At 41.3% G+C, this 24,598-nt stretch overlaps 1 protein-coding gene across 8 annotated transcripts in view; it reads right to left on the minus strand.

Moving 5' to 3' along the window:
• The window catches only part of EPB41L3 (erythrocyte membrane protein band 4.1 like 3), a 529,614-nt gene that overhangs the window by 107,718 nt on the left and 397,298 nt on the right, over positions 1-24,598 (minus strand). For all 8 annotated transcript variants that reach the window (XM_030213128.1, XM_030213154.1, XM_030213135.1 and 5 more), the window contains one exon: positions 6,000-6,075. In XM_030213128.1, coding sequence (XP_030068988.1) covers positions 6,000-6,075 — 76 coding nt within the window. The remainder of the gene's footprint in view (positions 1-5,999; positions 6,076-24,598) is intronic.

Raw genomic sequence — 24,598 nt, forward strand, 5'->3', positions numbered from 1 at the left:
TGCCCTACTTAATGCGTCTGTTTAGATCATTCTCCTTGGATGGCATGTGGGCTGCTATGAGTTGTACATCATTCCAGAGACAGTATGATGTTCTCCATTTCATGGTCCAGGGACAGAGACTTGTTCTTTTGTGTGCTTGCCACTGTGGTGTGTGCATCCTTTTTGAAACATTCTTCCCCATCAACCTCGTCTGACAGAGGGCCTACTCTCCAAGCTCTTGCTCACCATCTAGTGGTAAGCAGCAAATCTCTTACGAACACCAAGAAAACTCAATGCAGCTAAAGAGAAAAAAAAAGCAACAAGCTTTGAAAGATGTTAATATTCCCACAAAACAACTGGGACCTGCTTGCATGGAACACATAGTAACAAGATGCCTAATATACTGAATCAGATTAAATCAGTTCCTTTAATCTGCTAAATAGGAAAAAAAAATTGAAAAACAATCAATATTTACTGTATGATTCCAAACATTCAAATAAAAACATGAATTACTGCACATATTAACAGATTACATCAGAAAATCATATCCTCTCTTTCACAGAGATCAGAAAGGTCCTGCCTCCACAAAATTTGAACAGTCCCAGAACAGAACAAAACTTCACTTGCATTAAAAACAGATCCTGGAGAAGGAACCAGTGAGCTTCTGACCAAATTGACAAATCAACCACATTCTTGAAATGTAGGAAATGCTTCGCCGGACCTGCAGTATCCGAGACTGCCACTTTCATCCCTTTCTACTTAAGTCAACAGGCCGGAAGATCTTACCAGGAGGAGGGGGAGTCACTATGACGATTTCCTTAAATCTGTCTGCATCTTGAACAGAAAATATCACAATGACATGTCACATAAGATTTCTGTATATACATCCCACAATAGTTTTCTTACAAAGTTGTTTCCCTTCATTCAGTTTCTAGAACAGCCAAAACTCCTAGAATTAACTGGCACTTGAGGAATGATCAACAGCACCAGAAGTCTAAAAATCACATGACTTCTAGACCCTCTCCTTATCTACCCCTCCTTCTTCCTTGTGGTCCTCCTCCTTGATATACCAAGTATTTCTCCAGTATTCTGATGAGAATAGGTTGCAACAGAACAGTCATTTATGCAATTTCTACAAGGAGTCTTCTTTAAAGATGAAGCTTCACTGATAAACATTCACTGCCGTATAAAATACAGACCAAAGGGTCCTATGTAAAGAAGCAGCTAACAGACAGAACTTGGCAGGTCAGTCTTGACTGTTATAGGAAATTGGAAAGATGAAGAGAGCCTATAGGATCAAGTACATCACTTCATAGTACCTTGGAGAATCCTTTCCCCAAAATCCACATCTGGTAAAGTTTCAGTTTCCACTTTGTAAAATTTAGTGAACTTTCATAATTCCATTTAGAATATATTTCTTCCACAGAATACACATTTTTAGCAGAGAGAGAATACACTGCTCTGATGATGTGTACGTAGTAGAAATCTAATCAATCCCATTATAGACACCAACTACTACTACTACTACTATCATTTCTATAGTGCTACTAGATGTACGCAGCGCTGTACACTTGAACATGAAGAGACAGTCCCTGCTCGACAGAGCTTACAATCTAATTATGACAAACAGGACAAACAAGAGATAAGGGAATATTAAAGTGAGGATGATAAAATAAGGGTTCTGAACAAGTGAATAAGGGTTAGGAGTTAAAAGCAGAATCAAGAAGTTGGGCTTTCAGCTTAGATTTGAAGACGGCCAGAGATGGAGCTTGACGTACCAGCTCAGGAAGTCTATTCCAGGCATATGGTGCAGCAAGATAAAAGGAACAGAGTCTGGAGTTAGCGGTGGAGGAGAAGAGTGCAGGTAAGAGAGATTTACCCAGTGAACGGAGTTCCCGGGGAGGAATGTAGGGAGAGATGAGAGTGGAGAGGTACTGAGGAGCTGCAGAGTGAATGCACTTATAGGTCAATAAGAGGAGTTTGAACTGTATGCGGAAACGGAGAGGGAGCCAGTGAAGTGACTTCAGGAGAGGGTTAATATCAGCATAGCAACACTGGCGGAATATAAATCAAACTTAACATCTGTGAAAGGCCAGTACTGCTTCTGAAAAACAAAATGCTAAAACCTGAATAGAAACATACTATCGCTAAACAAATTACACCTCCATCTTTCTTTACATACTTTCCACTTTAAGGTCTACTAGAACTGCATAATATGTAACATTTATACCCTACGCTTTCCCACTTAATAGCAAGATCAATGCGGCTTAATGTTATGGTAGCTGTACATAAGAGGAAATAGCAAAGTTTTGTACGGTTTAATTTGCAGAAGGCTTCCATGCCCTTTACAGTAACCCTGCAAACATATCATACAGCTGTCAAAGAAAGGTAATAGTACAAAACCAAGCCTTTCCTCCATGTACATGTATTGTTTTCACACAATTATCGATGGTATATCATAACTATTTTAAAACATTGCACACAGCTTGTAACCCAGAGAAATACAAAAAATAGGTCTACAAATTAAAGTCATTTGAAGAGGAGAAAATCATCGTTACATTTTCTGATCTGAAGTAGAAAGCTGTAACTGGAAAGATTGACTTCATTGCTTTTGCTCAGTATTACAGTGCATAACATTTAAAACTAATAAGACTATTAAAATAATAGCCACCATAAAAACTTACTTATACAAAATATATTAATTCTTAGCAGTAGATGCTGAAGGGACATAACTGCTCTATGACTGAACAATGATGAGATTATTATATGCAATATGAAATTGAAAATGCAGTGCATTAAAAAAATAAGTTAAAACATGTGTTTTAAATTGGGTGGCTGTCGGAAAGCCTACCATCCTACAATCAGATTCAAAATTGACTACTCCCCAGAAAAAGTCAATTTTTTGGACACCACGGTCTCAATCAGCAATGGCTATATACAAACATCTATATACAAGAAACCCACAGACAGATGCAGCTACCTCCACAACTACAGCTCCACCCTTCACATACAAAGAGATCCATTATTTACAGCCAAGCCACAAGATACCACCGTATCCGCTGTGACCCAAGGGACAGAGACAGACACCTTGAAATCCTGACTGCATCCTTCGAACAGAAAGGCTACAACTCCAAAATAATCTCCAAGAATATTGCCTCCTCCCTCAAAATACACAGGGAAAATCTGCTACAGTACAAAGAAAAAAAAAGCCACAGACAGAATCCCCCTTATAGTGACATACAACCTAAAGCTAGAAAAATTAAGAAAAATCATAAAAGATCTTCAGCCTCTACTCCAGGAGGATGAATTACTGAAAGAGATATTCCTATCCCCACCAATGCTGGCTTTCCGACAGCCACCCAACTTAAAACACAAGCTAATCAGAAGTAAGCTCTCAACACAGACTCAAAAAGAAGAGAATGGCACACATCCCTGCAATATATCCAGCTGCAAGCTATGCCAAAACATTTCACAGGACCCCACGGTGTTTCACAAAGGAAAAATATTCAACATAAAAGAATCCTTTACATGCTCATCTTCCAATGTGGTATACATCATTCAGTGTAAAAAATGTGACAAAGGATGCTATATTGGAGAAACAAGCCAGATGCTAAAGACAAGATTTACATAGACATCACATGAAAAATGCCAGTGCCAGCCAGGGTTCCACTCCTGTGGGGCAGCACTTTACAAAACCAGAACACTGTACCAGTGATTTCATAGTAAGAATCCTGAAAGTTAACTTTAAAACAATACAGGAATGTAAGACCTTTGAAGCCAGAATGATTAAATATTTTGACACCCACCAGACAGGACTTAACAAAGATCTGGGTTTTCTAGCCCATTATAAACCATAAAGTTGTATTGTTCTGTTTGTCACCCTCCTCTCACCTATCCACCCCCACCCTGTTAGACTGTCACTGAAATGCTTTGATGTTTCACTTATATATACTGTCATCTACCAACACTTGCTTATTTCCGATCTGACGAAGAAGGGCAATCTTCGAAAGCTAATCAAGAAATGTATTAAGTTATGTCCAATAAAAAAGGTATCATCTTATTTTCTTTTCCATTTTTATTTCTATTACCTTTAAAAGTGGACTAACACGGCTACCACAACTCTCTACTCAAAAAATAAGTTGAAAGCAAACACATACTATAACAAAATGGCACACTTACTCTTTCCTCCATTTGTAAACTCATTCGTGTAAAGGGGGAAATAGGCATAAAGGACACATGGTAAGGTGTGTCTTGTTATGATAACAGACTGGAGCTTCTCTGTGAGTGGATTGTTGTGTATATTTGTCTCTACTTTCAACACATTTATTAGGATTTATTTACCGCCTTTTTGAAGGAAATCACCCAAGGCGGTATACAGTAAGAATAGATCAAGCATAAGCAATAGGCAATTACAGAAGCAAAAATATTCAAACAACAATACAAAGTATGAAATGGTATACTACTTACAATGTCAACACAATATGTAATAGAATATTATAATTGATAGTGAAGGATAAAGCAAAGATGGACCATATAGATAGGTAAGTGAGTAAGAAGAGTTAAAAAGTAGGTGACTGATTTAGAGAAAGTTGCACATGAGGTCAGAGAGATGGTTAAATATTATCTCAGCTAGGGTAGGAGTGGATAAACATGTCTTGCTGCAGTATGTGCAGCCCTAGTCACTCCTTGTGTGTGTGAGTGGAACTAACACTTTAGTTACTTCTTCCATTAAAAGTCTGGTTGAACAGCCAAACTTTCACCTGCTTCCTGAAATAGAGATAGTCTTGTGTTAAGCGAAGCCTTTCAGGCAGCGCATTCCAGAGTGTGAGGGCTACTCCGGAGAAGACTCACTTCATGTAATGTCTTTTGGAGAGGGTGTTGTTAGTGATAGTCCTTGAGAGGACCTTAGTGTCCTTGGCGGAGTGTGGAGGATCATCCTATTCTTCAGGTACTCTGGGTCATTCATTTCAGGGCCTTGAAGTTTTTGCAAGAATGGTGTGATGTAGTCACGTCGCTTGCAACCTGCTGCGTTCTGAATCAGCTGGAACTCATGCAGGCCCTTTGTAGTCAGATCATTATAATCTGCTTAACTATCAAGTTTGAGGTGGAGATCAATCACACATTATGAGCGGGTACATTCTCTGGGCTCACAATCTAAATTTTTGTACCTGAGGCCATGGAGAATTAAGTGACTTGCCCAAGGTCACAAGAAGCTGCAGTGGGAATCAAACCCAGGATGCTGGGATCAAAGCCCGCTGCACTAAGCATTAAGGTCACTTCTCCCTCACGTACTTACTGCAGGTCTACAGCTGGTGTAAATGTGAGTGCCAAAATGGATAGTCAGCGATATTGCCAGAAGTTTGACATTTCATCGAGATGCCATTTTGGTTGGCCAAACACAGAGAAGTGGTTGTGAGATACTGAAAATTGTGACAGTTACCCTGGAATTACAATCTGTTGTATTTTACTTTCCAGCTTGTGAACCAATCACATCTTATACAAATGGTATGACATTTCTTCAAACTCCTGATGCAGGCCCATAGGCCGAAGCACAGCACATGTCGAGTCTAGTTTAATCTATAATAAAGGACTTTGTGGCACCTAGAGTGTTAAATTGTGTTTTGTCTCACTTCCGCTGTTTTTTTTCTTTTGCTATTCTACTGCCTAAATGCAACATATACACATGCACATTACAGTATTCTGTAAACTAAGCATGCAAATGTTGGCCCCACCTAGGGCCTACCCATGCCCTTCTCAAGTGAATACTCCCTCATCTTTACACAATAAACCATTTTAGAATGTAGGTACAGAGTAGCAGTTAGGTGTGGTACTGCTGTTTACATGTGCAAGTGTACATGCGTGGACAGCAGTATTCTATACATTTTAGTGTGCAAATGGCACAGAATGGACAATCTGCCTAAAAAGGGGCAGAGTGGAGGCAGTATGTGAGGATCAAGGAAATAAGGAAAATACAAAAGAGTTTAGGAAGAACTTCTGCAGAAAGGCAATCTTTCACATACCTGGTAATATCTTCTGACAGCTGAGCAGGGTCTGGCGGATAGAATTTGACATTGAATGAAAAGTGCCAAGCACCACCTGCAAAGAAGTGCCAAGAAAAAGTACATGTTGAATGATCAAATTATGTAATGCTGAAGTCAAGCACTTAGGACCTAATTTGTCACATATTTTCTCATAAGCACAGAACGGGAGAGACGCTATAGTGAATCTGGCCCTTAACAATATGTATAGCTAATCTTTATGCACTTTATATTAGACATATTTTCATTTTTAGAACCCTTATGTACAGAAACCATAATTGGCATTTGGAAGTGAATATCAGGGGACAAGGTAGGTGCCCATACAGTCAAGCTATGTCAGCATAAATAGTACAGTGAGGCAGGAAATCAAACATGCATGTATCAAAGGATGCAAGGTGGAAGGCTCAGAGAGTCTATGGAGCAAAGCCAAAAATCCACATTTTAAGGCACTGGAGATTTGGCTATGAAATAAAAATTCAGAGTCAAGAGTAACACCCAAGTGATGGAAAGAATCATTAGGTTCAATGGGCATGTCAAATAGAAGAGGAACCAAAGAAGGGTGTGGGGACTGACCAATAACTCAACACTTCACAGTTTTTCTGGATCTTCCTCCAAATTTTTGTTGGACACTCCTACTGTACATGAAAGTAAGGTTAGAGGAATATCGTTCAAACATTTTTAGAGTTATGGGTCCAACTTGGTGGAACTGCTTGCCTGTATCTTTAAGATCAGTTCATTGCCCTTTCTAAGAAAGGACTTAAGGCATTTTTATTCCGACAAGCTTTTAAACAGTAATGTTTATTAACTGCTAGCTATTTATTATGGAGGATTATTGCCAAGGTTGATTTTGTTTACTTTTATGCCAGACACATATTTTATTTTATTTATTTATGCACATTTATACCCCACTTTTTTCCACATGTATGCAGACTCAAAGTGGCTTACAATGTACAGTGGTTATACAATTACAATTACATGAAATCGGACAGAAGGAACAGGGAAAGAAGAAATAGGGAAAGGGTAAGAGAGGCTAAAAAAAGTCAAATGACATGTTATTAGGAAGGACTGTAGGTAATATTATGTGGAAGTTCTGAAGTTGGCTCTCTGAGATAGGCTGGTCTTAGGTAGATTTTTATTGTATTGTTTATGTTTTTAAACATCTATGTTACCATTGTAAGCCGCCCAGAATTTTCTGGATTGTGTAGGGTAGTAAATAAATAAAACCTATGGTTGAAGAGCAATTTAGCCACAGCTTTTAAGCAAAGCTGTAAGGGGAGAAGATCAGGTACTTACTAGGGAAATTTGAAACGACAGGTGGCTGAGAAAAATATTCAATAGCAAAGGAGGGGGAAAAAAAAAAGAACCTTGTGGTACTCAACATGAGAGATGTTAAAGGGAAGAGCACAAGGAAGAAGATGTGATTACTGAAAAGTGATGTTCTCTTCTCTCAACAACCCAATCTCAGAGATATGGGCCAGGAGAAGAGAGTGGTTGAGCAGGTGAAATGCTGCAGACAAATCAAACAAAGCAAGGGTTATCTGACCAGGGTCAAGAATGAAGCTCACTTAGAAGTGCAGTCACTACGTTCTCAGTACTATGGTTATTTCTGAATTTGGCTCAGTGGGGGTGAAGAACTGACATGCTCCACATGAGATTGTAATTGGGAAAAGATCACCTTTTTTGTAAGCTTACATAATTTGGAAATGGGATGACAGCTCGATGGTTCCATGAAGTCTAAATGCAGCTTTTTTTTTCTTCTTTTCTTTTTAAGAATAAGTCATACAGTAGCTTTCTTCCAATGAATAGGATCAGAAACAACAGTTAAACTGTGAGTGTTCAACAACAAAGCTAAGGGAAGTGGCCATGGGAAACTAACTTAAGCCATAGAGATCATGTGTCATGTGAACAGGTAGTGAGATGAACAGAAGCAAAAGTAAAGGACAGTGAATTCAAGAATGGAATAGTGAGATCAATCCAACAAGATGAAATGGCCAAATGAGATATAATTACAGAGGGAGGAGAATTATAAAGTATTGGGACACTGATCTTTCTAAGCTGTATGGCTGCACACCTCTTTTCAAGCTGCCATGCAACAGAAGCAGGACTGTTCCCATCTTCCTCCTGCTGCTTCTCCAAACTAGCAGCAAGAACGGCAAGAGAGCATAATTCACTCATGGGGGCCACAGCTTCTATATGCACAGCTGATGGTTTCTCCCTGTCTGACAACAGTTTTCTCTTCCAGGGTACAGCCAGCAGCCAAATGTACAGAAGCTGGGGTCCCATGAGTGAATTATGATTTCTTGCCACTTGTTCAGCAATGAGCATTGACGGTTTATCCAGAGAAATGCAGACAGACAAAGGTGGGAGCCAGCAGGAACACAGGCTGCATAGACCTCAGCAAACTGTAGAGAAGGACTGCAGATGGGAGTGACAGATAGTGAGTGAGGAGAAGAGCTACTCCATCACCTCATTTGCATTCTCAACTGAAGTATGATAAAGAGAAGCCTGGAGGCCAGATTCTACCAGGATGGCACACTCTATTCTCTTCCTCATCTTGTACACCACTTTTAACAAAATGTCAAAGCAGTTCACAACAAGAATAATATATAACATACAATAAATGTTAAGTACTCCTTTCAAAAAAGGAATATTATAATGAGAATAGGTAAGATTTTAAAACTTTACAAAAACAACTATACTTGGGAATTGACCACATACACACAGGCAAATCATTCCAAATTCTTGGACTCTGAAATGCAAAAGAGTGCTCCCAAACAGCTTTCAACTTCATCTTCTTCTTCACAGATGGAATATCAAGAGTCAAATTCTTTGAACTCCTCAGATAATCTCTTGATCTGTAAAAAGAGATTAAATGTCCTACCACAACATTCCCCAGTTTTAAACCACATCTCAGTGAGGTAGTAAATAACAGGGTGAGAACAGAGCAGGTCCGAAATTAGAAGACATGTAGATTGGAGAGAACATATGTTGACAAGACCTAAAACCAGCCCCAAAGAACAGGGTCTGCTCCTTCTGCGCCTGCAGCATCCTGAAGTAGAGGGAAGGAAATGTCATCCCTAGAAATTGTCTGTACTTTTGCATAGACAGATCCTTCTTAGAATTTTCAAGTACACTTCTAGTTTCATCAAAGGACTCCCTATTGCATTTGTGAAGAAAATTATCAAATGTTTGCATAAGAAAAATTTCTCTAGAAAAGGCTTGACAAAACTTGGCAGGCATCACACGCCTGGGTGCCTTGTGCAACGGCAAAAAATTAACAGGCACATATATTGCTTCCTCAAAGATCTCTCTGCTCTTGAGAAAGGGTAGATGCAGCAGCTTATCTAGAAAACCTGAGGTGGTCCTGCTGGAGTAAGCAATCTCAGAAGCATACATGGACATATGTAGAGGAGGGTTACTGGGTTGATTTCATACCCTGTATACTATTCTTCTATTTCTTAGCTTTTAAATATTGAGCTAGCAAGTGGCCACTCTTGTTATACCCCTCATAATACCTTGATTTATGTCAGTAATGCTGACTTAGGATGGAGATCAATTTCAATTTTAGCCGCTGGGGACTCAGGAATAAGTTGTCATTCTGGAATGGATCCTCAGGAGCATAGACGAGATTGGGTGGCAGAGCCGGTGGTTGGGGGGGCGGGACTGGTGGTTGGGAGGCAGGGATAGTGCTGGGCAGACTTATACGGTCTGTTGCAGAGCCTGTGGTAGGAGGCGGGACTGGTGGTTGGGAGGCAGGGATAGTGCTGGGCAGACTTATATGGTCTGTGCCCTGAAAAGGACAGGTACAAAACAAGGTCAGGTATACACAAAAAGTAGCACATATGAGTTTATCTTGTTGGGCAGACTGGATGGACCGTGCAGGTCTTTTTCTGCCGTCATCTACTATGTTTAATACATTCCTTCTCCAACTTTTTAATAGACTGATCAAACTCAATTAACACCTTCACCCCGTTTCCTTTTGTTAGTGAAGAAACTGATCATTTTACCCCTCACCGTGGCATTAAATGCATCCCACCAGATGCAGCAACAATTGTTTGTTAACCTGTTTTCAAGTATAAAGTGCTAGTGATGTTTTGCTCCTCTTTTGAGGACTCCTTTCTTTGTTACTACCTTTTTGTAATGTTTTCCTAAAAATTCAATAAACTTTCTGGTTAAAAAAAAAGTGCTGGCCAAATCATTTAGGGGGTGCTTTTATCAAGAGGAGTGGCCTAGTGGTTAGAGTGGTGGACTTTGGTCCTGGGGAACTGAGGAACTGAGTTCGATTCCCACTTCAGGCACAGGCAGTTCCTTGTGACTCTGGACAAGTCACTTAACCCTCCATTGCCCCATGTAAGCCACATTGAGCCTGCCATGAGTGGGAAAGCGCGGGGTACAAATGTAACAAAAAAAAAAGTGGTAGGGTCCTAGTCTCAGCACGTGGGTTTTCTGTGTACTATGACCACTTTTAGTGTGGCAGTAAAATGTCTGTCATGCTATATTTTATTGTAATGGGCACACGCTAATTTCCCCATTAGCGCATGACCATTACCACGGTAGCCCTTACCACCGCTTATTTAGGAGGCGGTAAGGGTTCCCGCGCTACTCCCACGGTAATTGGGTAGCACGCGGTAATGTGCCCGTGATATCCGATTAGAACAGCCACGCTTACTCTCCACCCATGGGCGCACCTCCTGTGTTGGAAAATAAAAAATTATTTTCAGCGCAGGATTAGCACACGCTGAGCAGGAAACTACTGCAGGATGCTATAGTGCATCCCACGGTAGTGCCCTTTTAGTATACAGTAGGCCTGAGTTAGGCCTACTACGCCTTAGTAAATGGACACCTTAATCTGCACATGAAAGCATGGATTAGCTAGAAGGACTGCATTAAATCTCCAAGTGGAATGTGTGGGGTTGGGAGCCACCTTTAACATTAATAGGATATAGCTGCATGGTGTGGGCTCTAGAGGGGCCTATATTTCATGTGCAGCACAGAACCAAAAACTTCAGAAATCAAGATCAATGTTTACATCTGAGAACTCACTGCTGCAGCCCTGGTATCTGGGACAAAGGTGAACAGCGAAAGTCTTTATTCCTTCCCATGGACTAGTTCTACTAGCAAAGCCACTGCTGTCAGTAGACAGATATCTCTACAAAGCTCGTACTGAAACCAAAACATGCCATTCCAGTGAGGGTTTGTCATGAGTGGCATGGATGGTTGGTGACCCATGTGAGAAAGACTTACTCAGACTGGCTGTATCAGTGTGACAAACTTACATACCATCAATCACAAGAGTGCTTGCGGATGCCACTTGCACCATCTGGGACTGAAAAAACTATGGCTGTTTGGACACACAACTTGCTCCCTTTCTCTGTCTCTCTCTGAGAAACAAACTCGTTTTCATTCTTACTTGCTCTCCCCCACCCCTACCCCCGGATCTCCTTTGCACGTCCCACCTGGTGCTAGAGCTAGGAGGACCACCTTATCTGGAAGAGCTGTTGCTGCCTAAAACTGAGGCGTTCATTTATTTCTGCTTGGGATTTGATATAAGAAATAAATCAATTCTAAGTGTGAGCTAAGCCAATGTGTACCCTGTATAACCTTGTCTGGGGATAACACATTTTTACTTTTTTAGTAATAGGATTTGTAATTATTCATGGAAACTACTTTGCATTATTAGTCTTTACCAGCTAAGATACATAAACCACTGTTATTCCAGATATTTGTCTCTGAGTCAGCATATCAGTGAAGGCAATTAGGACTTAGGGATGGGAGATAGCTGTGTGAATTACCCCCCAAGTCATAGTTACCTTCTTGCCTACAATGGTCAGAAACAATGTTATTTATCATAGCCTGGTTAACTTTCAAAAGATAGACAGACAGTAAAAAATAATTGATGCAGGAGAATGAATTATGTGTAGCTGAATAATAAATCTATTCTTTATCAGTAGGACAGTAAGGATGCCAGTGTTTCACCGCTAAAGAAGACAACTTACAGGTTGACAACTTCCAAGGCAACAAGGCTCTTCATTATCTAAGGTCTGCTGGATGAGTTGAAACCGTAGAAAAACTTTTAAATGGAATAGCCACCCCATTTTCCCCTAAGGGTGGCAGACAAAATTTCATCTTAAAATCACATCCGTTTAAGAGGATCTCTCTCTTTAGATGAGTCTCTTCCAAATCTTCCACCCTTCATTGTTCTTTTTGGAAGCACTGTATAACAAAATTTCCCCCTTTTGATTGGATTATTTACACCTTTCACAGTAAGTGATAGAACCTTCCATTTAACCACCCTATCCCCCAATGACAATAATACATCAGATATACCAAGAACCCAAGAAGGCTACTGTAAAAGGGCTAGGGAAATCTGCCAGTGACCTGTTACAACTGTTTACCATCATCTTTGGTCAGCCAGTTACACCTACGCATATAAACAACAAACAGCAAGAATGTAAAAAAAAAAAAAAAACCAAGAACAGCTAAAGAAGGTAATACATATGGCTTAATAAGACTTGTGGACAGGAAGACCGACATGAAAGGGTTCATTTCCCAGTCACTTATTAATCACCATAACACTGTTTTACATATGGTGACAGGGTTCATACCCTTCTCGTCATAGGCCACAAATATGTTTTTTTTAAAATATATATATAAACTAGTAAAAAAGGCCCGTTTCTGACAGAAATGAAACGGGCGCTAGCAAGGTTTTCCTCGGAGTGTGTATGTTTGAGAGAGTTTGTGTGAGAGTGACTGTGTGAGAGAGACAGATTGAATGTGTGTGGCTGCAAGTGTGTCTGTTAGAGAGTGTTTGTGTGTGAGATTGACAGTGTGTTTGAGTGGATATGTGAGCCACAGTGAGAGTGTATGAGAGTGAGAGAGTGTTTGAGAGTGACTGTGTGACACATAGTGAATGTGATCAAGTGTGAGACATAGCGTGTGTTGTAGACAGTGTTTGAGAGAGAGAGAGAGAGAGAGAGAGAGAGAGAGAGAGAGAGAGAGAGAGAGAGAGAGAGAGAGAGTGTTTGAGAGATAGTGTGTTTGACAGAGATACATCCCCCCCTCCCTCTCTGTGTTCGAAGAACCCCCTCCGTCTGCCTGTGCCACTGTGTTGTCGCAGGATCCCTCATCTCCCTGTCTGGTCAGTGTTCCCCCCCCTCCTCCTCTTATGTCTCCCTGCTGTCCTCCTGTCAGGGCTGTGGATCCCTCCTCCCCCTTCATCTGTGCTGTGAGGACCCCCTCCCCGCCTCCATCTGTGGTCTGTGGACCTCTTCCGGCCCTCATCCTCCCCCTCCTTGTGCCTGAACCTTTGCTTAAGGGACTTTTGTGGAGGTGGTGGGGGGGCCCTGTGGACAGTACTGGGCAGGCACTGTGGTTTATGCGAGTGCCAACGATATTCAGCACTGACCACCCACATTGCTCACTGGGTTAAATTAGGACAGCTCAAAATTGCTTAACTCTGATTCTCTGAAAAATCCCCTGATCCCCTCCTGCCACTCCCAAAAGCTCCTGCCCTTCCTATGCTTTCCCTCCAGCCAGCCAGACCCAACACCTCATCCCTCCATGGGCTGCCATATAGTTTTGTTGTGGGGGGGATCCTGCTTAGTGCCTCCTCCGCGCGATGCACCCCCCCCCCCCCGCCGCCATCGCACCCACCGCAATGCACCTGGCCGCCGGCCTCCCACCCATCGTCACCATCGCACCCACCATTGCGTAGTTTTGCTGGCGGGGGACCCAAAATCCCGCCAACAGAAGTCCTGTGTTGTCTGAGTCTGACTCCTGCGATCTTCGGCGTTGCTAGCCTGTGCAGGGCGGGGTTGTGTGCATCATTGAGCGTTTTTGCTGCATGAGTGTTATTGCTCCGCCCTCTGCGTCATCACGTTTGACGCGTGGGCGGGGCAGACAGTCATGGAGCAAAAACGTGGTCTCAGCAGCCTCACTTTCGAACGTTGGGAAAGTGAGGCTTCAATGGAACGTTGGAGGTGCGTTTTATATAGAGAGATAAGTTTTTTTTTTTTTTTATAATTTTCAAAAACTCTAAACATCAATATCCATGAGGAAATGATATAAACTTCTTTTACTTAGCTTTTACAGATTAATATCATCTGAAAAGTAGGGCTGCAAGACAGCTTATATAAGTTCTTATGAAGCTGAAAATCTAGGGCTACACACCGACACGTGTTTCGCCAGCAGAGCTTTTTCAAGGTATGTCCCTTTATGGCTCGAAACGAGTATCCACTGTTCAAAACCCCATCTGCCAACAGTGGATACTCGTTTACAAGTGTGGCCAGCACTGGCCATGTGCTCAAACTTCTGAAGCTCAAATGGAATACATAGACATCCCTCCTCCCAACCTCCCCCTCCCCCTCTCTCTCAACTAAGATGCACACATATCATTCATCTGGCCTCATATACCCCCTTTCCCACATTTAACCTACATAGACCCAAAACTGCCATTCTGACAGCCCAGCAGCTCTGTTACTATTTTTGGAACTTCTGATATAGCACAGCGGGTCCTATTGCTTGCCATAGAGCTTTGGTTATTATAGACCCCTAGGCTTACAGCACCCAGGCAGATGGATGATTAATGCCATAGACTAACACAGGATTGACAGCATGACCAAAGAAGCATCAGCAACACAGTGCTCCTGCACTAAGGGAAATTCACAGCTTACAATCTGCATTTCAATGTCCCATGGATGTGCACATCTCTGGTTTTACCATGCATGTGCTAAACCGCTAACTATTTGTACATTCATGCATCCAAACCATGGTTTACAAGCCCCTGTCTGAGATCCATGAAAACCACTAAATGTTTCTCACAAGTAGGGGGAAGCAGCTTTCTGATGTGCCTCAACAGCCACATACAGATCACTTCCAACTCAAGTTAACAATCCTTTAGGAGGCTCTGAAAATGATCTCTGGGGTGACAGCAAGATCATACAGTAACCAATATTTATGCTGAAATCTGATTGTGCAGTATTAGGACGGAACCTTTGCTCATTTAACTTCCATAGAGTCCCTGTACACTTCACTTACAAACTCCTTGAAAGCACTGAGTCAAAGTTCCAGGTCCCATTATATATAAGCGACACAAATTTGTAAAGGAAACATCAGGCTAACCTCACACTGAGCTTCCACAGAGGTTCCCAGAGGGCTAAAAATTACTTTCGCCTGGTAACAGTGTTATTGCACAACCAGAAGAAAATAAAATCAATTATTCTGCCTTCATAATTATACTGCAGAAAGGTAAGCTTCTGGCCCTCCTTGCCTACCATCTGTTTGCAGTGTAGTATACATAGCACAACAGGCTGTGGACATTAAGCTTCACCTGTGAAAGCATGTGATGTGTCATATCTTGAAAAGTTTGTCAAACCAGAGACTAACGGGGCAACTCTACACACTGGCGCCTGGAGGTAAGCACATCAAAGATGCAATTGACTGACAGTTAGATGCTACATTATAGAATAATCTAGTGCACATTGTCACCAAAGGGTCACAGCACCTAACTGCAAGGGAGGCATACAAATAAGCAGAGAATGAGCAGCTCATAGGCATGTTTCCGAGTTACATGCATAGTTTATAGAATACTATAAGTTATGCACATCAACTTACACTCGCCATTGGATGGCATAAGAGTGAACACCTAAACACGGGCACGCCAATGCTGAGATTATGCTAATGCTCTATAATGGAATCTTAGATGCCATTTGTAGAACTGGTGCTATGTGGATGGCACTGGAGCATCTAAACTGAAGCGCCAATTTATAGAAATGCCCCATAAGTTATTTGGGTAGAAATTCTTCCAGCAATTTGCTCATATTTTTGCCTTCAGCTCCCTTTGTTTCCATACATTCTAGATGCACCCAAATGTCCACAATGTGTCTCAGCTGCCCCAGTTTTCCCTCAGATTGACTGTGCTTCACCATTCTCTTATACCTGCAGTATAATTTTGCCCTACTTCCCAGGCACTTTTCCTTGCAGAGAGGATGGAGTATGCTTTGCTCTGTTTGATCCTTGCAATCTATTACAGCTAGTCTAAAATCTGTATGGGAACATGAGGCACAATGGAGTCCCTTCTGGTCCTCTAGGATTCACTGTACTGTATCCGTGACTCAATGTGGAAAAGTGGAGGAGTAGCCTAATGGTTAGAGAAGTGGGCTGAGATCCAGGGGAACTCAGCTTGATTCCCACTGTGGCTTATTTTTACCCTGGGCAAGTTGCTTAACCCTCCTTTGCCCCAGATACAAAACTTAGATTGTGGCCCAATTAGGGACAAAGAAAGTATGTGTATATAATATTTAAATCACTTCAGTTGTACTATGTCAAATGCATTACCGTTACCCAACAGAGTATTATGGACCCTGGTTTGCGTACAGAAACTAGATCACACAAAACCTAATCTATGTTGGTCGTGTGCATCGCAGGTTGGATCTTTGAATCATATGCTTTTCTTTTGCCCAGTAAATATGACAAAAACAAATAAATGTGTAGTGCATAGTATCCAAGTGCACCTATTCTAACCTAATATTTTATTTCTACCGTTCACTAACATGTAAGAGTTGGTGGAGTGCAATAGGAAACTATAATCACATGGCAGCTGTTGCTTTGCAAGAGATAACAGAGATTTTGGAATAATCACTCATCTCAATGTTCATAAGTACATGAGTGTTGCCATACTGGGACAGACTGAAGGTCCATCTAGCCCAGTATTCTATTTCCAACATTGGCCAATCCAGGTCTCAAGTACCTGGCAAGATCCCAAAACAGTACAATACATTTTATGCTGCTTATCCCAGAAATAAGCAGTGGATTTTCCGAAGGCTATTTTAATAATGGCTTATGGACTTTTCTTTTAGGAAGCTATCCAAACCTTTTTTAAACCCCTCTAAGCTAACTGTTTTTTCCGCATTCTCTGGCAATGAATTCCAGAGTTTAATTACACATTGACTGAAGAAATATTTTCTCCAATTTGTTTTAAATTTACTTTCTAGCTTCATTGCATGCCCCCTAGTCCTAGTATTTTTGGAAAGAGTAAATAAATGATTCACATCTACCCATTCCACTCCACTCAGTATTTTATATACCTCTATCATATCTCCCCTCAGCCGTCTTTTCTACAACCTGAAGAGCCCAAGCCATTTCAGCCTTTCCTCATAGGGAAGCTGTCCCATCCCCTTTATCATTTTCGTCTCCCTTTTGGTGGAACTCTAAGTCTTGCATACAAATGAGGCTATTGTGCTGGAGAAGACTAATTTGATACATTTTGTGTAACATGGTCTTTTTGTCAATACTTGGAAAAGGTTGCTACAGTGGCGTTCCTGGCCTGGATGGCACCTGGGGCGGAGCGCCGATGCGCCCCCCCCCCTGGGTGCAGCGCACCCCCTCCCGCTAAATGACACCCCCCCGGTGCACGCAGCTGGGGGGGGGGGTGCCGCAGTGCGCGCCTGCTCCGAGTTCGCTAAACTTCACTGGCTCGCTGCAGCTCCCTCTGCCTCGGAACAGGAAGTAACCTGTTCCGGGGCAGAGGGAGCTGCAGCGAACCAGTGAAGTTTAGCCAACTTGGAGCAGGCGCGCGCAGCGGCACCCCCCAGCAGCGTGCACCCGGGGTGGATCGCCCCCACCGCCTCCCTTGGTACGCCACTGGGTTGCTAAGGTCTTTTAATTTACTGTTCTTATTGTATTGTCATTGATCAGGGAGAGGGGGGTTCTCAACACTATTCTGTACATGATCTACGATTTGAAATTTGCTGGTTTATTAAAATAGAGAATTTTATTGAAAGTTGTGAGCTTAGTTTTTATCCAGGTTTGTCTAAGGTTATTACTAAGCAGAGGTATCTGGGTTGACCCAAACTAGTGTAACAAGAGGGATATTCTAGGATTTTACAAGTAGACCTTATCAGAGCTTTCTTCTCATGCAGCCATATTTGACTAAGAACATCTATACACCCCAGAATGTGGTCAGGAATCTGACTGAAAATAATTCCTTGCATTGGTAGGCAGAAAGAAGTTGGAGGTCTGATGACAAACAGTATATACTAGAATTTAAGAGAGGAAGGGCACATGAAAAATGGGATCCAGGGAGGAGCAGACAAAAGTACTACTTTTTGGCCTCTATTCATAACTTATTTACAAGTACTTGTAAATAAGTTATGAATAGAGGCCAAAAAGAAGAAATTACAAGAGAATGAGGTAAATAAGTAATCTGGAGGGTTCATGAATGAAGTAGGTCCAAGGAGAAAGTATTGAACTGTTGTCAAGAGCAGGGCCCCTAAACACAGTTCAATGTCAATATCTGATAATGAGGAATGCAAGCTACCTGAACGGCATCAAAATCTACATAAAAATCAAGACCTACTTGTGTTTATGTTCTGCAACAGGGATTAGGCACAAGGCATGTGTTTCTGCTACATCTTGAGATACTTTCTGGCTTTCTACATCTCTCTAATGTGCCTTTGACACAATTTACACACGAGGGATTTCAAGGCTGTGATTGTTGGCCAAACAGGCGCACATTAAAATGTAATTCCACAACAGATGTTACTCTGAAGATTTCTGGATACAAAGATCATTAAGAACTGCAGTGCCATTTTGATGGTGCTCATACCTCTGGGCTACTGTTATAGCACAGCTTCTTAATGGGTAATTTTCTTGATAGCATTAGGAGCATGTGGATGAAAGCCACAGATGCTAGATTTAGCACAGCAACAGTAATGGACAAAAAAATAAATGCTGGTGCTAGACATGATTTATGCTGAATAGTGTCTAATTTTTTGAGATAATTGAAAGTCAGTGCTTTGCACATCATATTTTACACATTACTGAGCATTTCCTGTCAGGTTCTCTACAGGGTTTTCAAGTCCTCGTGTCTCAAGTCATTTGGAACTCCTAAGACAACAGGTTACACTTAAAATAACAAGAGCATAAAATTGAAATTACACTTTCTTTTAGAGCCAAAGATAAGTACTTTAACGTAACCTTCAACAATTCTGCAGAATAAATAGAGCAATAGAAGCCACATTTGGAAAGTCAATACTGAATCAAGTTTACATACCCATGTGTTAACTGTGTGGCAAGGTGGAACAAATACACTCAAAATAATGGCTCCAAATGTTATAGCTTTCCCCCACCCTAAATGGTCCAAGATCTACAGTACTCATTTAGGACAAGCTTGTTCTTCTAGCTGAGTCTGGTAGCATTTGTATAGCGCTACCAGACGCATGCAGCGCTGAACACCTGATACAAAGAGACAGTCCCTGCTCAAAAGAGCTTACAATCTAAATAATACAGACAGACAAGAAAGTTACGGGTGAGGGAAGTAATGGGAGCTAACTCAAAGTTAAAAGCAGCAGTGTAAAGGTGGGTTTTCAGCACAGATTTGAAATCAGGTAGAGATGGAGCTAGACGTATAGGTCCAGGAAGTCTATTCCAGGCATAAGGCATACATTTGATGAGTTCCCACTGCACAGTCTTGTAAGAACTCTGCAAAGTTATGTTAGATCCAATGTCTACCTAAATCCAACTCTTCACATTCAATGTATAGCAGATGTGAAGGGCAGCAGCACTGAAAAATGTTCAGCCAGCATACTTCACCTGCTAAAATGACACAAAAGGCGACAAGCTGGAACAATTTCCATTTAGATTCCATTTATTATTATTTAAATCACATCACATCTGCTCTTCTGTACTAAGGCAACACAAGTCATTGACAGGATGACTTATAATTGGTTTAGCTGCACAACACATTTCAGGACTGCATGTGCAGAGATGCAAAAACTGAGAACCAAACATAAGTCCTGTGATGGAATGTATAGAAGTCACCAGTTTCCCTTAATGCTCCCTCACAGAGACACTTTGAAACCTGCAGTATAGAGCAGGATGGAGCGATACAAAGGCATTAAAATGTGCTCGTTTTTGTTTTCCATTCCTTTCCTAATAATATCATCTAACATTTTATGAGCAAAGGGTTTCAACGTATCATCAATGATGACACCGAGATCCCTTTCCTGTATGGCAACTCCTAATGTAAAACCTTGCATTACGCAGCTATAGTTCGGGTGCCTCTTTGCCACATCCATCACTTTGCACTTGCTCACATTAAATGTTATCTGCCATTTGGATGCCCAGTCTTGTAAGGTCCTCTTGTAATTTTTCACAATCCTGTTGCAAGTTAACAACTTTGACTAACTTTGTGTCATCAGCAAATTTAATTTATTTTTGTTACATTTGTACCCCACGCTTTCCCACTCATGGCAGGCTCAATGCGGCAGGCAATGGAGGGTTAAGTGACTTGCCCAGAGTCACAAGGAGCTTCCTGTGCCGGGAATCGAACTCAGTTCCTCAGCTCCCCAGGACCAAAGTCCATCACCCTAACCACTAGGCCACTCCTCAATTACCTTACTAGTTACTAGATCATTTATAAATATGTTAAAAAGCAGTGGTCCCAGTACAGACCCATGGGGAACCCCACTATCTACCCTTCTCCATTGAGAATACTGACCATTTAACCCTACTCTCCATTTCCCATCTTTTAACCAGTTTTTAATCCACAATAGAACACTACCTCCTATCCCATGACTCTCCAGTTTCCACTGGAGTCTTTCATGAGGTACTTTGTCAAGTGCCTTTTGAAAATCCAGATACACAACATTGACTGGCTCACCTTTATCCACATGTTTGTTCACCCCTTCAAAGAAATGTAATAGATTGGTGAGGTAAGATTTCCCATGGTGGCTTTGTCTCATTAAACCATGCTTTTGAATATGCTCTGTAATTTTGTTCTTTATAATAGTCTCTATCATTTTTTCCGGCACCGATGTCAGGCTCATCAGTCTAATTTCCCGGATCACCTCTGGAACATTTTTTAATACACAGAATATATTTGGCCTGGGCTTCCAGGATGGTATTTTTAAACAGCAAATTAACAAATCTGCTTAGAGCAAAAAAGATGAGAAACTAAAGAAAATTTGCTCTAATAGGCTATGAGAATTATCTGTGATATGATCAAAAAATATATCAAAAATGATTTAAACAAAAGGCCTCAATAGCCAAGGGTACCAACTCAGTGGACACACCTATTAAGGCTTCAATCATGGGCCAACCACCTCCTCCTCCGAAAAACCTACATGCAATGCGGAAGATGATCGCTATTTTTGCATATCCTGTCCTGAAGAAGTAACGAAACAGTGAGAATTCTACAACTGTCGAGAGAGAGATTTAAAGGGATTGAATGAGGCTTTCTATATGTAAGACCATCTCGTTTGAGAATTTTTAGAGGCGCCTCTCGGATGTGGATTTTTTCTTTCCCGGGTTTGAAGCTAAGTACTCTTTTTGTTGGTTCTTTACATTTAGTTTTCCCTTTTGAAATATATTTTTTCATTCTTCCGACATATAATATTTCAATTTTTAAGGCGTATTTGATATTATCTGTGCCTATAGTCAATTGATTACTGATATGTTATAGCCCCACTCCGTTTTTTTTTTTACTACAGATTGATTTAGTTATTTCACTTTGTAGGTTTTTCGGAGGAGGTGGTTGGCCCATGATAGAAGCTTTAATAGGTGTGTCCACTGAGTTGGAACCCTTGGTTATTGAGGCCTTTTGTTTAAATCATTTTTGAACAGCATCCATGCCCGATGTAAATTTTTGACCTTCGCAGCTGCTCCTCTAAGTTTTTTTTTCCCCCCACAGTTCTTCTCATTTTATCATGGTCTCTTTTTTGAAACTTAAACGCTAACGTATTGGATTTCCTGTTTGTATTTACTCCAAAGCCAATATCAAATCTGATCATATTATGATCACTGTTATCAAACAGCCCCATCACCATTACCTCCTGCACCAGATCATGCACTCCATTAAGGAATACGTCTAGAATGGTTCCTCCTCTTGTCAGCTCCTGTACTAGCTGATCCATAAAGCAGTACTTGATTTCGACAAGGAATTTTACTTCCCTAGCATACCCTGATGTTATACTTACCCAGTCAATATCGGGATCACCCATTATTATTATTATTTTTTTGTTACATTTGTACCCCGCGCTTTCCCACTCATGGCAGGCTCAATGCGGCTTACATGGGGCAATGGAGGGTTAAGTGACTTGCCCAGAGTCACAAGGAGCTGCCTTTGCCTGAAGTGGGAATCAAACTCAGTTCCTCAGTTCCCCAGGACCAAAGTCCACCACCCTAACCACTAGGTCACTCTATTGTGTTGCTGAGTTTGTTAGCCTCCCTAATTTCTGATAACATTCCTACATTCGTCTGTTCATCCTAGCCAGGTGGGCAGTAGTACAATCCTATCACTATCCTTTTCCCCTTTACACATGGAATTTTAATCGATAGGGATTCCAAAATGTGTTTTGTTTCCTGCAAAATTTTCAATCTATTTGATTCAAGGTCCTCCTTAACATTCAATGCTACTCCTCCAGCAATTCGATCCATCCTATCACTGTGACAGTGTCCCACTAGTTATCCTACTTACACCAGGTCTCAAAGATGCCTATTATATCTAATTTTTCATTTAGAGCAAAATATTCTAACTCTCTCAATCTTATTTCTTAGGCTTCTGGCATTCACATATACACATTTCAAACTATGTTTGTTGTTCCTATTTACATCTTGCTCAGCAGTTGACAGTGTTAATTTGCAATCTTTTGTCTCCTTTTTATTTAAAGATACCTGGTCCACTATGGTCTCTATTGCAACCTCTCTATCGGGATACCCTATCTTCCTTGTTTTGGTGGTATCTTTGAAAGATACCGTGTTCCAAACCATGCGCTTTTGAATGACTGTTGGCCTTCCCCCAGGTTCTAGTTTAAAAACTGCTCTATATCCTTTTTAGATGCCAATGCCAGCAGCCTGGTCCCATCCTGGTTATGGTGGAGCCCCTCATTCTGGAACAGACTACTCCTTCCCCAGAATGTTGCTCAGTTCCTAACAAATCTAAAACCCTTCCTCCCTGCACCATTGCCTCATCCACGCACTGAGACTCTGGAGCTCTGCCCATCTCTAGGGCCCTGCGCATGGAACCGGGTGCACTTCAGAAAATGCTACCTTAGAGGTTCTGCATTTGAGCTTTCTACCTAAGAGCCTAAATTTGGCTTCCAGAACCTCCTTGCCACATTTTCCTATGCCACTGGTACACACATGTACCAAGACAGCTGGCTCCTCCCCAGCACTATCTAAAATCCTTTCTAGGTGATGCATGAGGTCTGCCACCTTCGCACCGGGTAGGTAAGTGACCAGGCAATCCTCACGTCCACCAACCACTCAGTTATCTACATGCTTAATAATTGAATCACCAACTACAACAGCAGTCCAAACCCTTCCCTCATGGCCAGAAGCTCCTGGAGACACATCCTTGGTGCGAGGATATTGCATCCCCTGGTGTGCTGGTCCTGGCTACAGGATTACTTCCAGCTGCACCAGGGTGATGCTGTCCTTTTAGAAGACATCCCTCCTCCAAGGCAGCACAGGGGCTGCCAGATTAGAGGTAGGACTTCTCTACAACTCCCTGTAGGCCTCCTCTATGTACATCTCTGTCTCCCTCAGCTCCACCAAGTCTGCCACTCTAGCCTCAAGAGAACAGACTGATTCTCTGAGAGCTAGGAGCTCTTTGCATCGAGCACACACATGTAACTTCTCACCAACTGGGAAATGATCATACATGTGACACAATGCAAAAGATTGAATAGCACCCCTCTTGCTGCTGGACTTCTGTCTGCATCTTAGTATTATAGAATTGTTTAATTAAACTTCTTAAGTTACTAGGGATATCAGATGAATATAACGAACCTTAAATTATACAGTGTAATATGCAATTTATTTGCTTCTCAATAACTAATTAAATGTAATTAAAACTGTAATGAAAATTCTCCTCGTCCTAATTAAAATTGACTATAAATGAAGAGTTGAGCTGGAGGTGGGTGGGACTAAGGACTGAAATAGGTCCTGCTGTTCCTTCTAGAGTTTGTTAATGCTGTGGCAGAAAATTCAAGTTTTAAAAGCATGGGGGGAAAGTTATGGAGACTAGCTAATAAAGTTTGCTTTTTTTCTTTTTTTTAAATTTTAACTGTGTTTATCAATATCCTACAATTCCTCTTTGAAACCCAATCTTTAAGTTACCGAGCACAGAGCAAAATAATGTGACCTACCAGAGAAATTACTTCTTCTTTCAGAACTTTTGCTACATATTGTGAGAGAAGTAGGACTGCACTTCTCAGTTTAAAGATGGCAAAATCCACTAATCGCAGAAACAAAAAGGGTTCGAAGTTTCCACAAAAGTTCAACAAAAAAGAAAAAAGTGGAAAAACACAACTTCAAGAGATCAATCCGAGACAAGGGGTGAGATGCTCCAGAAAAGCTTTATTAGAGACCCTACACGGTCCGTGTTTCGGCTTTTAAAAAAGCCTTCATCAGGGGTCGATCAGTGGTTGCACAGAATATATACTGACAGACAATGGAGCTCATAAAATGTCGTCTCTGAATAAAATGAAATAAAAAGTATTGCCTCGTACCAACAGGTTCAATTTGAAATAGCATTGAAAAAAAAAAATTGAACCTGTTGGTACGAGGCAATACTTTTTATT

The sequence above is a fragment of the Microcaecilia unicolor genome, chromosome 1, assembly GCF_901765095.1.
Source record: "Microcaecilia unicolor chromosome 1, aMicUni1.1, whole genome shotgun sequence".
NCBI classification, from domain to species: domain Eukaryota; kingdom Metazoa; phylum Chordata; class Amphibia; order Gymnophiona; family Siphonopidae; genus Microcaecilia; species Microcaecilia unicolor.